The 24,466-nt window shown below is 49.1% G+C and overlaps 1 protein-coding gene across 1 annotated transcript; it reads right to left on the reverse strand.

The window, feature by feature from the left end:
• Positions 1-1,748: 1,748 nt before the first annotated feature.
• Positions 1,749-23,558, reverse strand: Klrg2 (killer cell lectin like receptor G2). Its single transcript, XM_052720902.1, has 5 exons — positions 22,707-23,558; positions 14,099-14,200; positions 13,605-13,750; positions 7,472-7,575; positions 1,749-7,084 (listed from the first exon to the last, which is right to left on the reverse strand). Exons 1-5 carry the CDS (start codon positions 23,482-23,484, stop codon positions 6,964-6,966), a joined length of 1,251 nt encoding a protein of 416 aa, XP_052576862.1. The 5' UTR covers positions 23,485-23,558; the 3' UTR covers positions 1,749-6,963.
• Between the last annotated feature and the right edge of the window lie 908 nt (positions 23,559-24,466).

A 24,466-nucleotide genomic window follows, 5' to 3' on the forward strand; every position in this document is an offset into this window, starting at 1 on the left:
TGAGCTTAGGTTCTCATGCACTTAAATTTAAAAAGCAAGTGCCAGCTGGGCGGTGGTGGCGCACGCTTTTAATCCCAGCACTCGGGAGGCAGAGGCAGGCGGATCTCTGTGAGTTCGAGGCCAACCTGGGCTACAGAGTGAGTTCCAGGACGGGCTCCAAAGCTACACAGAGAAACCCTGTCTCGAAAAACAAAACAAAAAGCAAGTGCCTTCTTACCTGATCCAGGTTCTTCTCCCCATCTTTTGAGGCCAGGCTGACCTCCAACTCATTGTATAGTCAGAGATGACCCTGAACTCCTGGTTCTCTAGTCTTTACTGCTCAAAATTAAGGATTATAGCCATGTACCACCACACCTGGTGAAAGTATTGCTTAGGATACTAGTGAGATGATACAAAGTCTCTTGAATGTTTTTCTTCTTTCACCTGTTGTTTGAGACAGTAGTTGTCTTTGGAAATTAAAACAGGTGGTGAGGGCTTAGAGAAAAGCCTTTCGTTGGTAGAGTTAGCTCTATCAGTGAGCAATGCCAGGGCCAGAGATGTTTGAGCTTTGCCTTGTCTGCATGTTCTCAAGATGTAGCAGCAAATGAGCTGGTTGCTTGGCTACTACAACCATGTCTGAGGATCAGCCTAATTTCAATAGCTAGTGTAATAGGAGTTAGGCTGAAAGCCAGACATTGGGGCAGACCCGATCAGTTAAACAAAGATCCAGAATATGGGACAAGATGTGAGATGCCAGAAGCTGGGACCACTCCCATAATCCAAGCTAGTTGGGAGTCCAAGGCAGGAGGATTTCAAGGTGAATACCAACCAGCCTGGGCAGCTTTTGAACCTTAGGCAAGGTTTGTGATGGCGCACACCTTTAATTCTAGCACTCGGTAGGTAGAGCCAGGCAGATATCTCTGAGTTCGAGGCCAGTCTGGTCTACAGAGAGAGATCCAGGACAGGAACCAAAATTAGCCAGTAACCATATTTATAGTCTAATTAGATCTAAAGAAATTGTTTACTAGTTGGGCATGATGGCTTATGCCTGTAATCCACACGTGGGAGGCAGAAGAATTGCAATTATTATTATTATTTTTTTTTTTGGTTTTTCGAGACAGGGTTTCTCCGTGTAGCTTTGCACCTCTCCTGGAACTCACTTGGTAGCCCAGGCTGGCCTCGAACTCACAGAGATCCGCCTGGCTCTGCCTCCCGAGTGCTGGGATTAAAGGCGTGCGCCACCTCCACCCGGCTGAACTTTTTTTTTTTAAAGACTTATTTATTATATATACAGTATTCTGGCTGCATGTACAGCTGCACACCAGAAAAGGGCACCAGATCCCATTATAGATGATTGTGGGCCACCATGTGGTTGCTTGGAATTGAACTCAGGACCTCTGGAAGAGCAGCCAGTGCTCTTAACCTGAGCCATCTCTCCAGCCCCCATACATGGGTATTTTAAGCAAGATTTCTCAAGATTTGATCTCTGAACATTATCAGAATCACACAAAGGAAGTGATCACCAGTGTATGCACACACCAAGTGCCCAAGGTCATCATCAGTCATAAGGCACACTGCGTACCCACTGGAATGACCACAGGAAAAAGACAGCAGTGCTAGTGGAGACGACGAACAACTGGAACTGCCAGCAGGACTGAAATGGTACAACTGCTTCAGCAAGGAGGCTCAGCAGCTAATGTAGATTAGGCATGTCCTTTCCACCCACAGTTCAGTTGCAATCTTCGTACCCAGGGAAACGAAAACTTGGGTCCACACAGGTTTGTATTTGAATGAATGTAGCAGTTAAGTTCATGGTATCCCCAAACTACAAATATTTGAAATATCCATCAATTAGAGATCAGACAAATTGTGATACATCCACACAAGAGAAATAATTGTTAATATAAGTAGGAATGAGTAATTTAATATACCCAGCTGAAGGAGCCAGACCCAGAAGAGGACACTATACAGTTCTCTTCATGTGAACTAGAACAGGCAGAAGTAGCCTCTAAGCTTTGCCTAGGACTAGCTGCTGAGCAGTGAGCCTTTTAGGGATTAGAAGATTTCTGTACCTTGAGTGGTAATGTTCATGTGCTACCTACATTGTTAGAAGCTACTCCTGTGTGCTAGGCATGGTAGTACATGCCTGTAAGGCCAGACTGGGCTATAGAATGAGATCTTGTCAAAAATGACTTCTGAAATACACTATTTTGTGGAAGTCATATCTCAGTAGATTTAAAACAGGCTTAAATTTTTTTAAACTCCTTGAAAAAAATTTTACAGTATGCTTTAATCATGTTTTCCCCTCCCCTATCAAATATTTACTACATCTGTTGACCGTATGCATGCATGTGTCACAGTACGATGTGAGGGATCAGACACAGGTCTGGTTGTCAGGCTAGTGACAATACCCACTGAGTCATCTCACTGGCCCACATACAGGCTTTTTAAAATAAGTAGTAATATGGTCTCTAATCTTGAGTTTCTGGGTTACATCCTCCATACCACCCAAACAACAGATGGCCTGGTCGGTCAGAAGCACCCTGGAACAACTCTGAGAAGTTGTTCAGAGAATTAATTCTTCCATATAGACAGTGGGCTGTGTCATTTTTCTCTGCCTTCTGTTTTGTAGAAAGACATTAGTTGTAGATGAGAGGTCAAAACTCCTGGAAGGCTCGTGAGCCCTTCATCTGTCTTGCCTGTCAAAATAGACCTGTAGCTCTGGAGCATCTTGCTTCCTTCTTTGTTCTTAGTGCATTAGAGCAGAACATGGGTTTTCTCGTAGACACTTCTGCTTGCTTGCTGATGAATGTGTTTCACAAGGGAAGCCACAGAACACCATCAGAAACCATGTTGGTAGCTTACAAGTATTGAAGGCAATGCTAGCTGGGTAGGAGCATGAGGGCTAGCTGACTCTGGAACCCCAGTTCTACCACATATTAGCTATGTGAACACATACTGGAGCCATACCAAGTAACAGCCCCCGCACTAAGAACTGGCCATGTCGCCTCTGCCAGTCCAGCACACCTGTGAGCTGACAGGTTGCATGCACTTTCTCAGATATTTAGGTTTAAGGAACTAAAAAAGCTGTTGAGGGAACCAGTGACCACATTGGGTGATTTGAATTCAATTCAGACTGACTCGGAGCCTTCAACTCTATTTTTTCCAAGTTTATTTAATGACAGATTATATGATCAAGATGCCTAAAAGGGCTGGGTGACAGTGGCACACACCCCTAATCCCAGCACTCAGGAGGCAGAGGCAGGAGACTCTTGAGTTCGAGGCCTGCTCTACAGAGCTAGTAGTTCTAGCTAGTTCATAAAGAAACCCTATCTTGCGGGGCAGGGGGTGTTTAAAAGGCTACTTTAACAAAAACTTTGAGATGGGGTTTGCACCCAATGACATCCAGCAATTCTACATACCCTTACAAGTTTATCCCACAGTTGAAAAGGTTGCCTTCTCTGGTTTCTGGCAAAATTTTTCCATTCTCAAACTAGTTCTGTCTCCTCTTGAATATGACAGGTGGAGTTGTAAAAAGGCACTTTCAAGTCTGGCTGCCTCCTGGAGGTTTCTCTGTGTTGTGTGCATCAGTAGCTCTGTACAGGTTGGAGAGACGGCTCAGTGGAGCAGTGCTTGCCATACAAATGTCAAGTTCCGAATTTAAATCCCTACAAGTTATATAAAGCCTGGTATGGTGGCTCCTGCCATGAGATAAGAGCAAACAGGAGAAACCCCAGAAGTCTGACAGCCAGCTAATGGTACGTGCAACAATGAACAACGGATCCCCGAGCTCATCAAGGAGGGAGGTGAAGACTGACCTCCAAGATGGCCCTCTGACCTCCACATGCACACTGTGTCACACTCCCACCTGTATTCATGTGTGTGCACAAACAGCATACATGCTTGCACACACATACAAGAAATACACTTAAGAAAAAAAAAAGATGTGGCCAGATGTAGCGCCTTTAATCCTAACACTTAGGAGGCAGAGGCAGCTGGATCTCCATGAGTTTGAGGCCAGCCTGGTCTATATAGTGATTTTCAGGACAGCCAGGAATACATACATCTCCAGGGTCAGTACTCATAACCTCCCCTCTGCTGCCCTGTAAATAAATCCTTTATCTTCTTTGAGTCTCAGCTTTAGGATACAGGAGTAACACAAGCCTGGAAGATTCCTGCTGTCCTGTTCCGGACACTCACCCTCCCTCCCGTCGTCAGTATTCAGCGTGGTGTGGAAGTTTCCACTTGAGTTGCAGTGTGACTTCACTCCTGGCCACAGTTCAGCAATCCAGAGGTGGCGCTTGAGCCTGCTAAGTTGGTCAGAGACCTTTCTTGTGACTAGAAGCTTCCAGCTTAAGTCGGCTGTCTGGACAGGTTAGTTAAGCACTCTTGGTGACTGTTGTGAGGAAGTGGTTCAGAAGGAGAAAGGAGGAAGGTAGCCATGTGGAGAGACGCTTCTCCAAGTCCTTTTCTGATTGGGCTTTTTAGAATTGGTTTTCTTGTTGTTTATAGTTAAGAGTCCAGCTTAACTACTAGGTCACTAGGTCATGGTGGGAATTAGATGTGCTAATGCAGGCACATGTACACTAGATAGAGCACCGGAGCTCTTAATGGAAGAAGACGGATGGTTTTCCAGGCTGCAACTGCCTAGTATTGCAGTTTGCAGCCCCCACTCTTCCTGGGGTATCCTTGGACTTCTACACACATACCTTAACCCACAGATTCATGTGCATTGTGGGAAAATGCCTTTGCAGTTTGTGATGAGCCTTTCTCCAAAGCATAGGTGTCCACTGCTGGTCAGAACTTTGACAGGGACTAAAGTATACCTTTAAGACCCTGAGAAGTGGGGACATCTGTGCAGCAGCAAGTGCTTCTGCCAACTGAGCAATCTTGCCAGCCACCAAACTTTCTTCTTATAAAGACACCAGACATATCTGATTAGCCACACAAATGCCCTCATTTTTACCTGATTGTGCACAAACAAGTCACATTACAGATGCTGGGAATTAGACCTTCCACAGTTTAGGAACGGATCCCGTACAATGAAGAGGCACAATTCTGATTGTGGGGCTGCTGACTTACTTCATTTACAGGCTGCTCATCCCACAGCTTGTAAAGTGAAGGCTCAAAAAGCCATGCTAATGGTCTGTAAGGACATGGATTCCCTAGTTCTTCCTCTTGCTCAGGACTTTCCCATGGCTCTGGCTCTCTCAATGGATGCTGGCTGGTTGGACAAACTGACACACACAGTAGAAGACTTCTAGTGTAGGGATGCCAGGATAATGCAGCTGTGTTGTCTCCAAATATACCCATGAGCAACAAGGATAGGAAGCCGAAACAATTCTTAAAAAGAATGAATTCAGAATGATACACCTCAAATCCTCTCCAGAGAAATATCAGGGAGGGTACCTAGTGACAGGAACACTTAGCAGCTCGTGGAAGACGTTAGGGAGCTGGTGGAGCTCAGGTCTTCAAAGTCAGTGTCACACCAGGGAGCAGGACATGGCAGGGTGTTCCAGTGTGCGACCTCAGTCTGTGACGGTGTTTAATACATTAGCTACTTTTCTCATTGCTGCAACGAAATATCTGACAGAAGCAACTTAAAGGAAGACGTGGGGGAGCTGGGGGGAAGTGGAGGAGTGTGAGGCTTCTGCTCACATTGCACCTGCAGTCAGGAGCCACGGAGAGAGCTGATGCTCAGCTCATTCTCTTTCTTCACCCAGGACCCCAGCCCATGGAAAGGTGCCAATCGCATTTAGAGTGAGTGGGTCTTTCCACCTCAGCTCAACCTAGAAACTCCCTCCCACACATGCCCAGAGGTTCCCCTCTCCCTCCCTCCCTCTCTTTCTCAAGTGTAAAGCCCTACCTTTGGTAACTGACAAACCTGTGGATGGAACAGTGGCCTTTGACATCAGAAAAATTACAGGCACTAAAAATTACAGCTGCTTCAGGAGCAGCTAAATGCTCAACATATTGAATCGACCAGTCCTTGGATTCTCCTGTTTGTCATTAAAAAGAAAACTGGAAAATGGAAAATGTTCTCAGATTTAAAAGCCATAAATAAGGTGATTCAGCCCTTCCCTTCCTGTGTATCTTCTCTATCCAAATTGCTGGCTTCTCGATGGCGTTCCAGTCAGCTAGTTACTAGCTGATGCCCCCGATTCAAGGTAAACTTTATTTAACAGTCACAGGGCAATCAAAATGCCTGTAACATCCCAAGATGGGCATGGAGCTGCAGAATTTGAGATTTGCTCTGATGGATTTCAGTCTTGCATTGATCTAATCTTCCCAGCCCACTTTCCTATTCTACCCTCTTGGAATGAGAATTTGACTGTGTCATTGCATTTTAGAAATATATATATCACGTGTTTAAAGCTAAAACTTTGCTTGGCATCTCGGAGGAGTCCTTAGACTTTTGAACAATGCTGGAACTGTTAAGACTATGGAGACTCTTGAAGTTGGACAATGTATTTTACAGAATGAGTTAGCCATAGGCTGGGTGTGGTGGCATACACTCTCTGTACTCGGGAAGATTGTCCAAGAACTTGAGGCCACCCTGGACCACACAGTAAGTTCCTGGCCAACCAGGGTTACATAGAGATCCTGTCTCTAAACAAGATAGTCATAAGTCTTCATGGGACTTGTTACAGGAATGCTCTGGTTTGAATCTGAAGTGCCCCCCACCAGCTTGTTCCCAGCTGGTAGTGCTGGATCTGGGGACTGTGTGGGAGCTTTCAGAGGTATGTCAGCAATGACAGGCCTTTGAAGGTTGTTCCGCCCCTGGCTCTGGCACTCCCTCTGCTTCTGGTCCCCAGTAAGGTGACTGCAGCCACATGCTCCTGCTGCTGTGGACTGGGCAGCTCCGCCAGGTGCAGCCCCTCTGAAACCACAAGCCCGGTAACTCTTGCCTCCTTCAAGTTGTCTTGTCACACCAAAGCAAAATAACGAACGCAGCTCCAGACAGGTCTGGCACAGGACACTAAGTCACTTGGCCCCCCTGGCACAGACCCAGGGTCTGGGAGAGCTACAGTCCAGAGCCACGAGCCGGCCGCCTTCCAAACCCCCGCAGCTGAAGTCTGGATGGTCCTCACTGTCCTTTGGGAGCCTGGGGTGGGGTGAGGTGAGAGAGGAGAGAGAGGACACTCAGGCTGCTGGGCCTCCTTCCGCTCCCGTACAAGCCAGGCCCTGTACCAGTCACCGCACACGGGCAGGGAATAAACATCTGGAAAGAACCCTGGCAATGTCTCCCACTGGTCAGCTACATGGCGGAACCACTGAATTCCTAAACCACAGACCTTGTATCTGAAAAACCAACATGACAGTTGTGCCTGGGTGAATGTGCTGGGGACTCACATCAGGGTTGGAGGGACAAGGATGAGGCCTGCTAGCCCCCTTGGCTGGGTGTGGAATGAGTCTCCTGTTGGTACTGAAGGTTGGGTGGGGCAAAAGGAGGCTATAGCGCAGCAGAGGAGGAGGGAACCCAGTTACTCACAGTTGGGGTGGCAAAGGGACCCCATCAGTCCAGTGCCAGCCTTCAGGGCCTCGTTGGGCCCCCACCCAGAAGCCTTTGGTGATCTGGTATTTTCCTAGGAAGTCCTGAGGGAGAAAAGCAAGCACATTTTTTTTTTTTCCACATCATGGCTTACTAGGACATCCATTTTTCATGAGGCATCTGCAGGATTCCAGAATGCCTCTCCAGGAAGGAATCAGCTCCAAGAGCTTGCAAAATACCTGGAATTATGGAAGTGGACCTGGAAGCTCACTGGTGGGCTGGCACTGTGCTTAGGCTTGGGGACCAGAAATGAGAATCGATCCCATCTCAAGAGGATGCTACAGTCACCACACAACGAGAGAATAAAGCAGCTCAGAGGAGAGGGAAGGGCCTGGGCCAAGTGGAGAGGCTCCTAAGCATGCCCAGGTGGCAGCCAGTAGCCAGAATGGTTGGCACATGGGGGGAGGGCAGGGATTGACTAAGGTATGGAGGTGGTATGGGACAGATTACTGGTGCAGTTCCTAAAGCAACAAAATTATCTTGCACTGGTTCAATAGTATTAAAGTCGTTACAGAGGGCAGTATGGGGCTGGAGATGGCTCAGCAGGTTAAAAAGGCTTGCTGCCAAGCCTGATGAGCCAAGTTCAATACCTGAGACACAGGAAGGACAGAACCAACTCCTCAAAACTGCCCTCTGACCTCCATACACGCATTGTGGTGTGTGCATAGATGTGCCCCCCCCCCCCCCCCCCCCGCCGCCCCAATAATAAAATGCACTAAAATTGTGGCATGAACTTAGTAATAAGAAACAGAGCCGGGCGGTAGTGGTGCACACCTTCAATCCCATCACCCTGGAGGCAGAGGCAGAGGCAGGCGGATCTCTGAGTTCAAGGCTAGTCTGGTATACAGAGTGAGTCCCAGGACAGCTGGGGCTACAGAGAAGCCCTGTCTCTGAAGAAGGGGGGGAAAAAAGAGGGCTGGAGAGATGGCTCAGCATTTCAGAGCACAGACTGCTCTTCCAGAGGATGTGGATTCAATTTCCAGCACCCACATGGCAGCTAACAACTGTCTGTAACTCCAATATCTGACCCTCTCACACAGACATACATATAGGCAAAACACCAATGTACATAAATAAAAATAAATACATTATTAAAAAAAGAAAAAAAGAAACACACTTAAGGATTTTGTGTTTATCTATGTTCGTTCGTTCGTTCATGCTTGTGTGTGTGTAAAAAAGAACAAGCCAAAACCCAATCATGAAGTCATTCTCTGATTTAATTGTGTTTCAGAGCACTGATCCCTTGCAGTTAGATTTTATAAACACTTGATCTCAAGCTATTTCCAAACTGGATGGTTAAACCCATCTCTGCCCCCAAATGGAGGAGTGTTGTTCTGCCCAGGTCCAAGGTCACTGTGGGTTAAGTGTGTCTGATATGTCTGAGGGAAGGGACCAGGCTTCCTGGTGGCCGTTGCAACACTGGATGGCTTTGTTTCTGGAGGCATTAGAATAATGCTTAGCTAGCGAATCCTCACTTGCTGGCCTTGCCCCAGCCTCACACACTCTCTAGGGATCCATCTCTGGTCCACCACATCCTCACTGTTCCTTATTTCGCAACCAGGCTGGGAGGGGCTTTGAAGCAGGGAACTGGGCTAGTTTCTCTGCATAGACTGTTCTAACTCTAGTTTCTCCACGAGTGCAGTGCTAAGGACTTAACCCAGGGAGGTCCTTGGGTCCCTAGGGGTGTACCCTTGAAGAAACTTAAGTTTATCTCTGCTTCCTGGTTCATAATATAACCCCTCACTCCTGCCCACCACCTGCCACCGGTACAAGAACTAAGTTGATGGGCACCAAGCCTTTAAACTTTCAAAGCTGAGCTAAGTGAATATTTTCTCTTCAAAAAGTTAGCCATGGTGGTAAAGAAATGGCTCAGTTGGTAAAGTGCTTGCCACACAAACCTAAGAACCTGAGTTTGATCCCCAGTACCTACATAACGAGCCAGGCTTAGGGGTATGCACCTGTAACCTGAGTGCCAGTGAGGCAGAGACAGGTAGAAGTCTGGGGCTCACAGGCCATTCGGCCCACTCAGATTGGTGTGCCCCAGGTCCCAATGAAACCTTGTCTCAAGTGGCTTCTGAGGAACAGCACCCCAGGTTGACTTCTGGCATCCACATGCAAGAGCATGCCTATGGATAAGCGTCCATATGTACAACTACACACGTAATTTGTGTCAACTTGACACAAACAGACATAGCTGGGGAGAGGGAATCTTAATTGAGAAGATGCCGCCCTAAGATTGGCCTGCAGGCAAGTCTATGGGGGTGTTTCCTTGATTAATGATGGGCCTTGTGATGGCTGTTCTTGGTTGTCAACTTGACATCTGAAATTAACTAAAACCCAAATGGCTGGGCACACCTGTGAGGGAATTTTTCTTAATTAAATCATTTAAAGAAAAACCACTTCTAATCTGTATCTTTGAGGTGGGAAGATCCACCTTTAATCTGGGCCACACCCTCAGCTGGAAGCCTATATAAAGTACATGGAAGAAGGAAGTTTGCTGTCTTCGCCTGTTTGCTCTTGATAGCAAGTCCATTCCTTCACTGGCATTACAGCCTACTTCGTCAGGATTCCAACATATACTGAAGACCAGCTGGGACATCCAACCTTGTGGACTAAACTTCGGGATTCCTGGGCCCTCCTTTGGAAGACACTGCTGGATTAGCTGGACCACAGCCTGTAAGCCACTCTAATAAATCCCCTTTTGTTAAGATCAATCCACGTGAGTCTATTTAATGGGTAATAGGGATTTATTAAGATATATAGAACCGAGTAAACAGCTGAAGTTGTCCTCTGTTCTGATCTGGAGTGAATCCACCTGGCCGTCCGAACACACCAGGAGGAGGACCTCGCGACCCTTCTCCCTTTCCTTTTTGGCGAGCGCACGTACGTGTGTATGTGTAATTCATTCTATAAGTTCTGTTACTCAAGAGAACTCTAATACAGGCCTATAAGAAAGCATGCTGAAGGGCTGGAGAAATGGGTCAGTGGTTAAGAGCACTGGCTGCTCCTCCAGAGGACCTGGGTTCAGTTCCCAGCACCCACATGGCAGATCACAGCTGTCATCTATAATTCCAGTTCCAGGGGATCTGACCCCCTCATACAGACATACATGCAGGTAAAACACCAATGGATGTGAAATAAAAATAAAGAATTTAAAAAAGAAAGAAAAGAAAAACAAGCTGAGCAAACCATGAGAGGAGCAAGCCAGTAAGCATTCCTCCATGGCCTCTGCACCAGTTCCTGTCTCCAAGCTCATGCCTTGAGTTCCTGTCCTGCCTTCCTGGGAAGATGGATTACAAGCTGTAAGGTGAAATAAACCCTTTCCTCCACAAGTAGCTTTTTTTTTCTTTTTTGGTTTTTCAAGACAGGGTTTCTCTGTGTAGCTTTGGAGCCTGTCCTGGAACTCACTTTGTAGACCAGGCTGGCCTCAAACTCACAGAGATCCGCCTGCCTCTGCCTCCCGAGTGCTGGGATTAAAGGTGTGCGCCACCACCGCCTGGCCACAAGAAGCTTTTGGTCATGGTGTTTTATCACAGCAATAGAAACCCTAACTAGACATAATTGATACCAGATTGTTGACTCTTGCTGACAGACCTAACTGTGTGGTTTTGGGAGGAGGGTAGTGAACTGTGGGCTGGAAAAGCCAGAGTGTTCAGAGCTCAATGAACCGTGGGAACATTATCTCAGAAGATAATGCTGAAAGCAGGCAGATCAGATGATGGAGGTCTGGCTTGTGAAATTTCAGAAGTCTGAGGGCTCATAAAGACTCTATCAGAGACATCTGATATTTTGAATTAAGAACCACTATAGTGGAGGCTGGAGAGCGGGCTCAGCGGTTAAGAGCACTGGCTGCTCTTCCAGAGGATTCGGGCTCAGTTCCCAGCACCCACATGGCAGCTCATAACTGTCTGGGACTCCAGTTCCAGTGGATCCAACACCCTCACACAGGCATACATGAAGGCAAACACCAATGCACATAAAATAAATTATTTCTTTAGAAAAAGAACCAATAGTGAACCTTTGCTTTGCTGGGACAATTAATACTGGTCAACAAGGGCTGTGATTAAGAAGAGACCAGCATCACTGAGGCAAAATCTACTGGGAAGTGTTTCCTCAGGGTCAGCACACAGAGGCTGCGGTCCAAAAGTTGCTAAGGCTTTGCCTTAATAATGTGTAAAAGTTTCCCAGGTGGTACTAGTTTTGAAGCCATGAAGAGGTCATGGAGAGCAGCTGAGGCTTGGCATCATGACAGGAGAAGAGGCCGTTGGTGAACATGCAGCCTCAGTTGAACTAGAAGCCAGAGGATCGAAAGGCCCGTGGGGAGAAGTTGAGGCTTGACGTGTGTCAGGGTCAGAGTCCCTGAAGACAGCCCAGGGGAGGCTAGCTGAAGGTACAGCCCTGTTGCAGGGGAGACCCCAACATTTTGGAGATGTCAGTACCGGGGGCTGACCACCAAGGACAGCAGCAGCTGTGGAGTGGAGCGGGCCTTAGCCTAGGAGACAAGTTGTGTGTCCTGTGAAAGGCAGAGCCAGGGGAGTGGGCTGTCCAAGCCCTTTGGAGCCCAGATTGTGAGTGATCCTAGACATTGAACAGACTTATTTACACTGTTGGGGTTGCATTTTGCTTTGTTAAAGTTGTGACTGTGCCCTGATTCTTCCTTCTTGGTATAATATATTGTGGTATTTATATTAATACGAGCTGTTGGGGATGAACAAGAAAGGAAAGGTTATGAGTTAATAAGTGATAAGTTTGTGTGTCAAGTTGACAAGGGGTCAGTTGTGCTGATTGTTTTGTCAACTTGACACAAACCTAGCCATATCTGGAAAAAGGGGTATCTTTTGTTGATGTTTTGTTTTGTTTTTAAGACAGGGTCTTGCTATTTACCTCTGGCTGGCCTGAAACTTACTATGTAGACTGTGCTGGCTTTGAATTCACAGAGATCCACCGACCTCTGCCTCCAGGGTATTCTCTTGATTTAATGAATGATGTGGAAGGGCCCAGCCCCCTGTAGGTGGTACTACCCTGGGCAAATGGTTCTGCATAGCATAAAAGCAGGCAAGCCATAGAGAGCAAACCAGTAGACAGCACTCCTCCACGGCTCCTGCATCAGTTTCCACCCCGAGGTTCCTGTGCTGACTTCCCTAGATGGTGTACACACTGTAAGGTGGAATAAACCTTTTCTTTCCTCCCCAAGTTGCCTTTGGTCATGGTATTTTATCACAGCAGCAGAAACACTCTCTCTCTCTCTCTCTCTCTCTCTCTCTCTCTCTCTCTCTCTCTCTCTCTCTCACACACACACACACACACACACACACACACACACACACACACACACACACACCAGTTAATCACATGGTTGGAGAGATGGATGGCTCAGCTCTTGCTTTTTCAGAGGACCTGAATTTGGTTCCCAGAATCTGTATCAGGTAGCTCACAAACAACTGTAATTCCAGCTCCAGGGAATTTGACCACTTAAGCCTCTGTGGGCACCTGTACTCGTAAGCAGACACACTTACACATCAATAAAAAATATTTTAAGCTGAGTGTGGTGGTGAATTTTAGCACCCAGGAGGCAGAGGCAGGTGGATCTCTGTGAGTCTGAAGCAGTCTGGTCTACATAGTTTCAGGCCAGCCAAGAAAGCATAGTGAGACTGTCTTAAAAAGAGAAAAGAAGGAAAGAAAAGGAGAGAAATGCTTATGGTCCCAAGGCACTAAGTAATTTCCGAGATGCTTTGTTCCCCAGCACTCCAGCCAACACCTGACACTTACACACCCACCATGCTGTATTTTCTCCACCACATCCTGGGAGGACTCATGGGTCTCTCCCAGCAGGCCTGGCTCCACTGTTAACTGGCTAACTGAGTAACCCAGGTTGGATGGGACCAGCCTAGCTCTGCCTTCTTCTTAGAATGAAACCCTGAACACCTGATAGCTGGCCCCTGTGCATGTCACTTCATTCCTTTGGGCTTTGGTGACTCTCATAGCGTGAAGGACTTGATCTAGAGATTCCTTCCCAGGGCTAAGTTCAAGGATCTGGGATGACACATACCCTCTCCTAGCCAGCCTTTCTCACCTGGGTGTGGCTCAGCAGGGGCAGTGTGGCATGGTGGGCTGAGCAGAACGCCTGGCTGCCCGCCCAGTCTTGGGCTTCTTCAGAGAGGTAGTAACAGTGTTCCTGAGACCACAACCAGCCCTGAGGGCATGGCTGGCACTTGGCTCCTGAAAGTAGAGATCTCTGGGTCAAGGGACAATTCTAAGGGGCTATGCATGAATACACTGTAAACACAAAACCCGGCTGTGACCCTGGCTGAGGGGGTGAATCTACGGGGAGGGAGCTGGCAAGCATCCAGGTGGGAAGGATAATGGGCAGAGAGAGCCCCAGGTCGTACAGCCCGCACTGTGCAAAGTTCTCCTGGAGAGGGGCTGGTACTTGCATTACCAGTCAGGTCATAAACTGAAGGGAGGCTAGGGTCGAGCTTTCTCCTCTTTGCTAAACAAGGCCCGTGTCTTCATGCTGCAAGTCTCAGAGGTGTCCCAAGTACACGGAATAGGGACGGGATACCATACCGCCTCTAGAGGCCAGTGCCACGATGGCTACAGTGCAGACAGCCAGGAACACAGCCATGACCACCAGAGCCCAGCGCAGGGACTTCATGTACAGGGGCAGCCCTGGAGAGAAAACAGAAAGGCAAGTTGTAAGAGATCAACCCAACCACATTCAAGCCAGCACCACCCTGGTCTCCACTCCCTCTCACGCTGCCCCCACACCAGCTCCATGGTCACCTTGGCTCAAGCACCCAGGCAAAGCACCCAGGTTAGATCCGAACTTCATATTTAGGAGAACTGCCAGAATATACTCTGCTTTTTTCTCACATGGCTAGAAGATAAGGGCTCCACAAAACACAGCAATCAATGCGAGACACACACACACACACACACACACACACACACACACACACGTGCGTGATGTACCCGTGTGCCAGACAGTAGTGTCACTGCCACAGACGTGGGCAAGGGGCCTTCAGGCAGCAGGTGACAGAGAATCCAGGGCACTGTGGGCAACGTGCCACGGGACAAAGAGCAGGGACCGGACTGCAGCTCTACAAGGTCAAAGTCAATGAAGGTCAAGTCCTGACTCTCCACGTTTTCTCCTCAAACTCTCAGTGGCCTCTCTAGTCTCTCCAGGTCTTTGCCATGACTGAAGACAGGGCAGACTCAGTTCTCCACAGCCATGGGGAGTCAGCAGCCATGGGCCTTGTCTGTGGCTCAAAGGCCAAGGGCACCAGGTAGTTGGGGAGGCTGCAGGCAGGGAATGAGTGTGAGGGACAGGACACAACACCTGTTTTCTCTCATCCTATCCTCGTGGGTTTGGTTGTTTGAAATAGGGGCTCTCTGTTAGTGGTTCTCAACCTTCCTAATGCTGCGACCCTTTAATGCAATTACTCATTTTGTGGTGACCCCCCCCCCCCTTGCTGTGGGATGGTCTGTATGTCAAGTGTGTTGCTGATTGGTCAATAAATAAATCACTGATTGGCCAGTGGCCAGGCAGGAAGTATAGGTGGGACAAGGAGGAGAATAAAGCTGGGAAGTGGAAGGCTGAGAAAGAGAGACACTGCCAGCCGCCACGATGACAAACAGCATGTGAAGATGCCGGTAAGCCACAAGCCATGTGGCAAGGTATAGATTTATAGAAATGGATTAATTTAAGCTGTAAGAACAGTTAGCAAGAAGCCTGCCACGGCCATACAGTTTGTAACCAATATAAGTCTCTGTGTTTACTTGGTCGGGTCTGAGCGGCTGTGGGACTGGCGGGTGAGAGAGATTTGTCCTGACTGTGGGCTAGGCTGGAAAACTCTAGCTAGACCCAGTGCTCACCCCTCTGAAGCCATGACACCCGCCGCTGAAACCAGATCTCTCTGGACACAGACGCTTGAAGAGTTATAGCAAAGAGGAGTGCTCCCTCCTCGAACCTGGCTTGAGCAGTGAGTGTGTAATCATGGGAGGGAGGGTGAGGGCGGTAAGAAAGTAGTTACCGGGCTGGAGAGATGGCTCAGAGGTTAAGAGCACTGACTGCTCTTCCAGAGGTCCTGAGTTCAATTTCCAGCAACCACATGGTGGTTCACAACCACCTGTAATGAGATCTGGTGCCCTCTTCTAGCCTGCAGTCATATATGCTGTATACATAACAAATAAATAAATCTTTAAAAAAAAATGTTCAAAAAAAAAAAAAAAAGGCTGGAGAGATGGCTCAGAGGTTAAGAGCACTGGCTGCTCTTCCAAAGGTCCTGCGTTCAATTCCCAGCAACCACATGTTGGCTCACAACCACCTGTAATGAGATCTGGTGCCCTCTTCTGGCCTGCAGGGATACACGCAGACAGAGCATTGTATACATAATTAATAAATAAAATTGTTTTGTTTTTTTTTTTTAAAAAAAAGTAGTTACCATATTTCCTCAGACCACAAGGAAAACAAAAGATTGTTCTGCAGCGGGATTTTATTTGAAGTGAATAATTGTACTCGGCCTGGTGGTACACACCTTTGATCCCAGGACTCGGGAGGAAGAGGCAGGCAGATCTTTGTGAGTTCCAGGTCAGCCTGGTTCTACAGAGTGAATTCGAGGCCGGCCAGGGCTATGTAGAAAAACTGCCTCCAAAAAAAAAAACAGAAGAAAAAAAACAACCAAAAAACTGACTTAGAAAGAGAATGTGTGTACTAGTATGTTATATACTCATATATGAATGCTAAGTTTCTACACAAAGAGTTGAGAGTTTTCAAGATTTTAATAGAACACATTTACTGTTGCTCAACTTCAAAGTCTCAGGAACTTTTCAAATTCCCATTTTTTCATCTGCATTAGAGAAAACACTTGCTTCAGTGATCAGAAGTCTGTTAAAGAGATTTATGAAGCCGGGTGGTGGTAGCACATGCCTTTAATCCAAGCATCTGGGAGGCAGAGGCAGGTAGATCTCTGAGTTTGAGGCCAGCCTGGTCTACAGAGTTAGTTCTAGACAGCCAGAGCTTCACAGGGAAACCTTGTCTTAGGGGGGAAAAAAAAGGGTGGGGTTTGGGGGTTAAACACTGTAACCTGTTCAGATTTTTATTTTTTAGTTTTGTGCTGGGGAACTAACCCAGGCCCTCAAGCATGCTGGGTGTTCATTAAGTCCTAAATCCAGCCCTGGAATATATTTTTTTCAGATTTATTTTTAACTATGGCCGTGTGTGTGTGTGTGTGTGTGTGTGTGTGTGTGTGTGTGTGTGTGTGTGTGTGTGTGTGTGTTGCATATGCCCTCGGAGGCCAGAAGAAGGTGCTGGATCCCACAGACTGGAGTTATAGGTGGTTGTGAGCATCTCACTGTGGGTGCTAGAAACAGCAAGTACTCTTAAGTGCTGAACCATCTCTCCAGCCCCTGTGGAATTTTTAAATACACAATTTTTAAAGGTATTTTCCAAGATATCTATCAAGTGATAGGTAGATAATCGAAACATAATATATTCATGCCATGGAATACTATCCAGCAAAAAAGAATGAAATACCAAGTTCATGCTACAGCATAAAAAACCCCTTGAAAACGGATTAAGCCAAAGAAATCAGTCAAGTGTGGTGGCATAGGCCTATCGTCCCAGCATTCAAGAGGCTGAGGCAGGGGCATTAAGAGTTTCAGTGAGTGAGGTAACCCAAACCCAGAAGGACAAACATAGTATGTACTCACTCATAAGTGGATTCTAGATATAAAGCAAAGAACAGTCAGACTGCAACCCACAGAACCAGGAAGGCTACATAGCAGGGGGGACCCTAGGATTGACTGTGGCTTATAAGTTTTGGTTTTACTCAATTACTGGGCAAGCCTCAATGAAACATTTCACTATTAGGATAAGAATTTATACTGTATCAAGCTGATAACAGATAAACAAACAAACAAATAAATAAATTATAACATCACAATACCCACTAAAACTGGAAAAAAAAGTTTCAGGCCAGGGGCTCGAGAGATGACTCAAGAATTAAGAACAGTGACTGCCTTTCCAGAGGGCCTTCAATTCCCGGCACCCACATGGCAGCTCACTACACCAGTCTCAAAGGATCACATGCCCTATTCTGGGCCCTATGCACACACCTGGCAGACATTCATACACATAAAGTAAATTAATCAGAAAAAAAAGAGTTTCAGGCCTGCCTGAACTACATGGCAAAACCCTGTCAACAAACAAAACAGAAGGAAGCCAGACAAAAGGGTTCATGTAATGTGAACCCAAGGACATGGATGTCCAGAGGACAGTGTTTAGAGACAGAGAGACTGGTGGGGTCTGGGGGTGGAAGGTTTGTTTTAGCATGAACACAACACTGAATATGCAATGCTCCTTGAATATTACACTGTAAGATGGTGCCTTGTATGGTATAGGAACTGCATCTCAATATGTCTGTTACCAAAAGAAGGGGGAACTTGAAAAAGCTTGGTCTAACATATAGCAAGTTCCAGGTCAGCCAGAGCTACATAGCTAGACCTTATCTTAAGAACATACATACATACACACACACACACACTCACACTCACTCACTCACTCACTCACAGGCTGTGGGATTGCTTAGTGGTTAAGAGCACTGGCTGCTCTTCCAGAGGACCTGAGTTCAATTCCCAGCACCCACATAGTGACTCACAACTTTAATTCCAATTCCAAGGGGTCAGACGCCCTCTTCTGGTCTCTGCAGGCACCAGGCACATGATGCACAGACATAAATGTAGGCCAAACTCACACACATTTTACAAACAACCCACCACCAAAAATATGTATAAACTGAGATGATTTTTTTTTTTCCACACGGCATTGAACTACCAGGGTCTTGTTCATGCTAGACAAATGCTTTACCATTGAGCTTTGTCCCAGCCCTAAATTAAGGCTCGAAAATAATAAAAGCAGAACTGGAAAGCTCGGCCAAGACAAGGAAGATAAACTCACCAGTCACTGTAATTCTTGTGGCTGAACCTTTGTTTAGCTCTGACCTTCAGAAAGCAAAGCATGACAGAAGCCCAGTGGGTGATAAGTTCTCTCAAACCAGGTCGGGGACCCGCCTAGCTTAAGCCACTGGGCTTGGCAAGGCCCTGCAGAGCTAAGGTGAAAGTGCCCACACCACCATTTTCTGGTTTAGTTTTTGAAAACAGGGTCTGTATAGCACAGCTGGCCTGGAGGATTCTGGTCCAGGGTAGCTTCGATCTTGCAGCAATCTTGGTACAACCTCTGGCATGCTGGGATTATGGGCTTCACCACACGTGCCACATTTTTTTTTTTAAAGATGGGGTCTCAACATGTAGCCCAGGGTGGACAAAAGCTCTTAGGCCCTGCTTCAGCTTCCTGAGCGCTGGGATGGCAGGCGTGAGCCACCTTGCCGGGTTGACAGAACAACTAACTCTTGATCACACAAGTTACACACATACACTATACAGACTCAGCTTGCAAAAACACAGACACATCTGTGTAGCTAGAGTGGGTTCCCTTACCGTGTCTTCTCCCTTCCCCCGACCCTGCAGTTACTGCTAAAGGACATATGTCCCCAAAAGAGCAGAAGGGGCTTATGCCAGTGTGAGGCTTAGCGGTCACCGTCTTCTGCTCAGGGCCTCTGCTCCTCTCCATGTGACACTGATGTCTTCCGCTGCACTGAGCTTCAAAATCCTAAGCCCTCTCCCGAGACCATCGAACCTGGATCACCTTTGGGGTTCTAATTCTGTCTCACCTTCCCCAAAGAGCTCTCATCCCCCAGCCTCATTGCCAACAGCCTCCCTGCCCTCTACACTACTCTCAGACTGACTGCTTTCACTTTGTGAATGTTCCCCACCGCCTGGACAAGATGGGGGACAGGCGGCCGCCGGGCAGTATGGACTCCTGGAGACCAGGGGCTGGGTGGGGCGATCCTTCTCCATAGGAGGTGTGCTAACTGCAAGACAACCACCGAGATCAAACCCTCCATCTTCTCCCCAGAGGGATCCAGGGAATAATAAGTTCTGACTTGTACAAATAGACTGAGGAGCCAGGTACTGAGATGTGGGCAAGTCCGTGCGTCTACCTGCCTTTCCCCCCAAGGAGATACTTAGGAAGCAATCATAGCCTGGCTGAAGAATCCTGGGATAATGAAGTCAATCCAAATGAGAGGGTGAGACAGCGATCCCTAAGTTGCCTGGGGGATAAGAGAAGGTAAGTCCAAGCCAAGATCTGAGGGAGAAGCGTTCACCACATGAGGCTACAGCCTTTCTCCCTCCTGCCAGCTGCCTGAACAGTTGGTACAGTACTTGCTTATCATACCTGAAGCCCCAGGTTTGATCTCCAGCACCACATAAACCAGATGTGGTGGCCTATCCCTGTAACTCCAGCACTTTGAGGATGGAAGCAAGAGAATCAGAAGTTCAGGGTCACTCTTCGACTATGTAGTGAGTTTGAGGCCAGCCTAGCTAGTATACATGAGACTTTGTCTTAAAATATGTCTCCCAGCCTTCGGTACCTTCACTAACAGCTAGGCAGCTCCTTCAGGGTGCCTGCCCACAGAAACAAGGGACGAGACAAAGCAGTGATGTTACAGACCCTCTCCCAAGGGGCTTGCTCCTCCCAAGTTCACACAGGACAGAGAAGCAGCTGGCCTAGGGTCCAGCAAGTCACTGAGCCTTGCTTACATGGCCTCTCATGTTGGGATAACCTGTTTGACCTCCCAGGATCAAGCACTCAGGAAAGTTCCTTATCCAAGCAGGGTCCTGCAGACCAAGGCACATCTTTGTTTATTTCTCCATCTCTTCCCACGTTTTCCTTTGTGGAAGAGCGACCATCCGGTTAGTCAGGAACCTGGGAGAGATCTCCATCCTTGTAGTTTAGCTGTATCCCATCTGTGTGTGGTCCTGCCTACCGACTCTGCCTCCTGAGCCTCATCCTCTACCATAAATCCTGTCCTTCTCAGCCTCGGGCCTCCTCAGCCTTCCTCCACCAGACAGTCAGAGCTTAATTCCCAGAACAAATCCAACAGTGTCACTTCAGCACTGGTTCTTTTTTTTTTTTTTTTTTTTTTGGTTTTTCGAGACAGGGTTTCTCTGTGTAGCTTTGCGCCTTTCCTGGAACTCACTTGGTAGCCCAGGCTGGCCTCGAACTCACAGAGATCCGCCTGGCTCTGCCTCCCAAGTGCTGGGATTAAAGGCGTGCGCCGCCGCCGCTGCCGCCGCCGCCGCCGCCGCCGCCGCCGCCACCGCCACCGCCGCCACCACCACCGCCACCACCCGGCCAGCACTGGTTCTTAAGTCACAGTTTTTAAAAAATCTGACAGAGGACCTGGAGAGATGGCTCAGTGGTTAGTGCGCACTGGCTGCTCTTGCAGAGGGCCCGAGTTGGGTTGCAGCACCCACAAGGTAGGGCTTACAACTGCCTGTAATTCCAGTTCCAGGGGATCTGATACCCTTTTCTGGCCTCTGTAGGCACCAGGAATGTAAGTGGTACACAGACATACGTGCAGACACTCATACACATAAAATTAATATGAAAGTATTTGGTAAAACGCTAGAGGCTGGTATACCATCACTCCAAAGATGTCCCTGGATCCTTAGAACCAATAAATACACTAGGCCGTTTAGCAAAGAGGAATTAAGGTCCAGATGGAGGTGAGGTTGCTGATCAGTTGACCTGAAATGGACACTGACCTGGTCCCAGTAGGATCGTGAGGGTCCTTACCCGTGAGGAGGGAGGCAAAGCCGGAGGGCAGACTAACCCAGCCTAACACCACTGGGGCTGACAGCAGAGGATCTGGCACTCAGGCAAAGTCAGGGGCCTGCCCCAGGAGCCTCAGTGAGAGGCCCAGCCCTGCTGATACCACCACCTTAGACTAGGGAGCCCAGTCGGACCTCTGATGTTCAGACTGTAGGATATTACATTTGTATCAGCGAGAGGCACCGAGTGTGAGGGAAACTTACAACACAATTCTCAAAGGTTTTAGTGATCCTTTCAAGTATTGGAGCCCTCTCTCTATCTGAGGACTCCTAGGTACTGGCCATCGTCCTACCCTTCCATTACCCCAGACTGGGGCAGTTTACCTGCTGGGCAAGGCACAAGCCCCTTCAGGCAGGCCTCTACCACCCCCAACCCAGTAAACCCACCACAACAGAGCCATTCCTCACTCAGAGGGACTTACAACCTTTAGGGGGCTGTGCTGGTTAGTGTTTTGTCAACTTGAGACAAGCTAGGGTCATCTGGAAAAGAGAAACCTCCCTTGAGAAAATACCTCCATCAGAATGGCCTGTAGGCAAGTCTGTTGGGCATTTTCTTTTCTTTCTTTCTTTTTTTCTTTCTTTCTTTCTTTTTTGGTTTTTCGAGACAGGGTTTCTCTGTGTAGCTTTGCGCCTTTCCTGGAATCACTCTGTAGCCCAGGCTGGCCTCGAACTCACAGAGATCCGCCTGGCTCTGCCTCCCGAGTGCTGGGATTAAAGGCGTGCGCCACCACCGCCCGGCGCATTTTCTTAACTAATGATTGATGTGGGAAGGCCCAGTCTACCGAGGGCGGTACCGCGGGGGTGGGGTGGGGTGCCGGTGGTGGCGGGGCGGTACCGCGGGGGTGGGGTGGGGGTGCCGGTGGTGGCGGGGCGGTATAAGAAAGCAAGCCAGGAAGCAGCCTTCCTCCGTGGTTTCGCTTCAGTTCTTGCTTACAGGTTCCTGCCCTGGCTTCCCTTGATGATGGACTGTAAGCTAAACAAACCCTTCCCTCCCCAAGTTGTTTTTTGTGTTTTATCACAGTAAGAGAAAGCAAACTAACAGAGGCTTTCTTCCACGCTCCACTCGCCTCTCCTTCACAAGCAAAGCACAACACACGCACGCCCCAGCCGTCTGGCACCGGGCCAGCTCAGTTGTGCGCGGATGGATGACCCTCCTCAAGGCGGAAAGAAAGGAGCCAAGTCCTAGGAGGTGTACCCAGGCCACCATGGCCACGTGATTCTGAATCACTTCCCCTCATCCGAAGTTCCTTCCACTTGTACTTCTCCAAGATGCTGCGCGCACTGAGAAGGAATGAGAAAGTTCCCCAGGGGAGGGGCAGGACCCTGTTTTGTTTTGTTGTATTAATTCTGAGTCGGAGAAGCAGTGTGGGCTTGGGGCAGCCAAATGGGCTCCTGGTTAGTGTAGTTCAGGGACCGGGCACGGGCACCGCTGAGCACTCACCTATGAGCGTGATGGCCCGCGGCAGTTTCTTGCTGTCCATGCCTGCGCGCTGCAGCAGCGCGGCGTCTTCTTTGGTCAGCCCGGGCTCCTGGCAGCGGCAGCGGCAGCGGCAGGTGGGCGAGCCCGGGGAGACCGCGCTGCCCTCGGTGGGGCCGATCCGCTCGGTCGGGGGCGCGGCAAGCGGCGATCCACGGCCCCACGTGGAGCCCGGCGACGGGGCGCGTGGCAGCCGCGGGAGCGTGGGCGCCGAGCGGCGGGCGAAGGCGGGCGATTCTGGCACCGGCACGGTGAGGAAGCGCGTGGACGGCGCGGGCGAGGGCGCGCGGCTGGCTCCCGCCGCGCCCACGGGTTTAACGCGCACGTCTACCTGCAGCTCCACGGGTGCCCAGGACCCGGGCGTGGGCTCTCCTGACGCCGCCCAGGGCTGCGGCTCGACCTCGCCGTCCTGGGGCTGCTCGGCCCACGTGGGGCTCGGCGACGGCAGCTCGCGGCTGCATGAGCCCAGGCGGCGGAAAGCGCCGTAGCCCAGGCTGAGCGGCGGCAAGCGCGGGGACCCGGACAGAGCCGGAGGCTGCGGCCTCTCCTCCGAGAGGACCTGCAGCTCCGCGTCCGCAGCCTCCCTCCCGGTCCGCTCCGGCCTCGGGTTGCCGTCGGGAACCCCGGCTTGCGGCGCCTCCACCGGGACCTGCGGCGGCTCCGTTTCCGGGCTTGCCAAGGACTCCTCTGGGGACCCGGCTTCGGCCTGGCCTCCCCCAGAAGCTTCCTGGGTCCACTTCATCCCGTGCGCCTAGCCCCCCCAGACTCGCCGAGCGCCGTAGTAGGTGGGGTCCCCAGAAGCTTCGCGTCCCTGAAGTTGTCAACCGCACCCTTCACAGGAGAACCCCTCTGTGATTGGCTGTGGCTACGGACTGGCCACGCCTCTCGGAGCTCCAGCCCCGCCTTTCCGTGGCACAGGTTGCTGGGCGGGGCCGGCTGAGCGAGTCATAGATAGGGTGGGGTGGCTCTAAAAGCAGCCCTGAGAACCGGAGACTTGCAGATTCTTTCCTCTCCTTCATCTCGGGCCCCACCCGTTCCCCGTGTTGGCACGGTACCGCGTGTGGGTTCTGTTGTAGATTGCTGTTGTAGATTGAGCGGGAAGCGATTGGCTAAATCCGCGTGGACAAAATCTTCAGAAGTATCAGAGCAAAGGAAAGGGATGTTCTTCTAAACAGTACCAGAGGGTCACTGGTTGCACAATTCGGAAGAGGGGGAAAGGTTGAAGTCCTGATTCCAACTCTGGAAGCTTGACTACTTGTAGACATTTGGAGAATGAGAAATGAGCCAGGTGCCTTGACCCATGCCTTTAATCCCATCACTCTAGAGGCTGAGGCATCTTTGTGAGTTTAAGGCCAGCCTGGTCTACAAAGTGAGTTCCAGGACGGCCAGGGTTTATATAGTGAAACCCTGTCTCACCAAAACAAACAAAAACAGTAACAAAAAGAAATGAGGAGTGAATGCTCATATTCCCAATGAGTGTCGGGGACTCCACCAGCCTAGTGAGGAAGCATGGTCTAAATAGTTTAGTGGGTTTTTCGTTTGTCTTGTGTTTTTGTTGTTGTTGGGTTTTTATTTTGTTTTGCCTTTTTGTTTTTTGAGACAATCTCTCTAGGTCCTGGCTATCTTGGAATTTGTAGATCAGGCTAGCCTCAAACTCACAGAAGCCCTGTGTGCTGGGATTAAAGGCATGCACCACCACGTTTGGTATGAATACGGTGTTTAGT

The sequence above is a fragment of the Peromyscus californicus genome, unplaced genomic scaffold, assembly GCF_007827085.1.
Source record: "Peromyscus californicus insignis strain IS unplaced genomic scaffold, ASM782708v3 Scaffold_6__1_contigs__length_162567912, whole genome shotgun sequence".
Taxonomy (NCBI): Eukaryota; Metazoa; Chordata; class Mammalia; order Rodentia; family Cricetidae; genus Peromyscus; species Peromyscus californicus.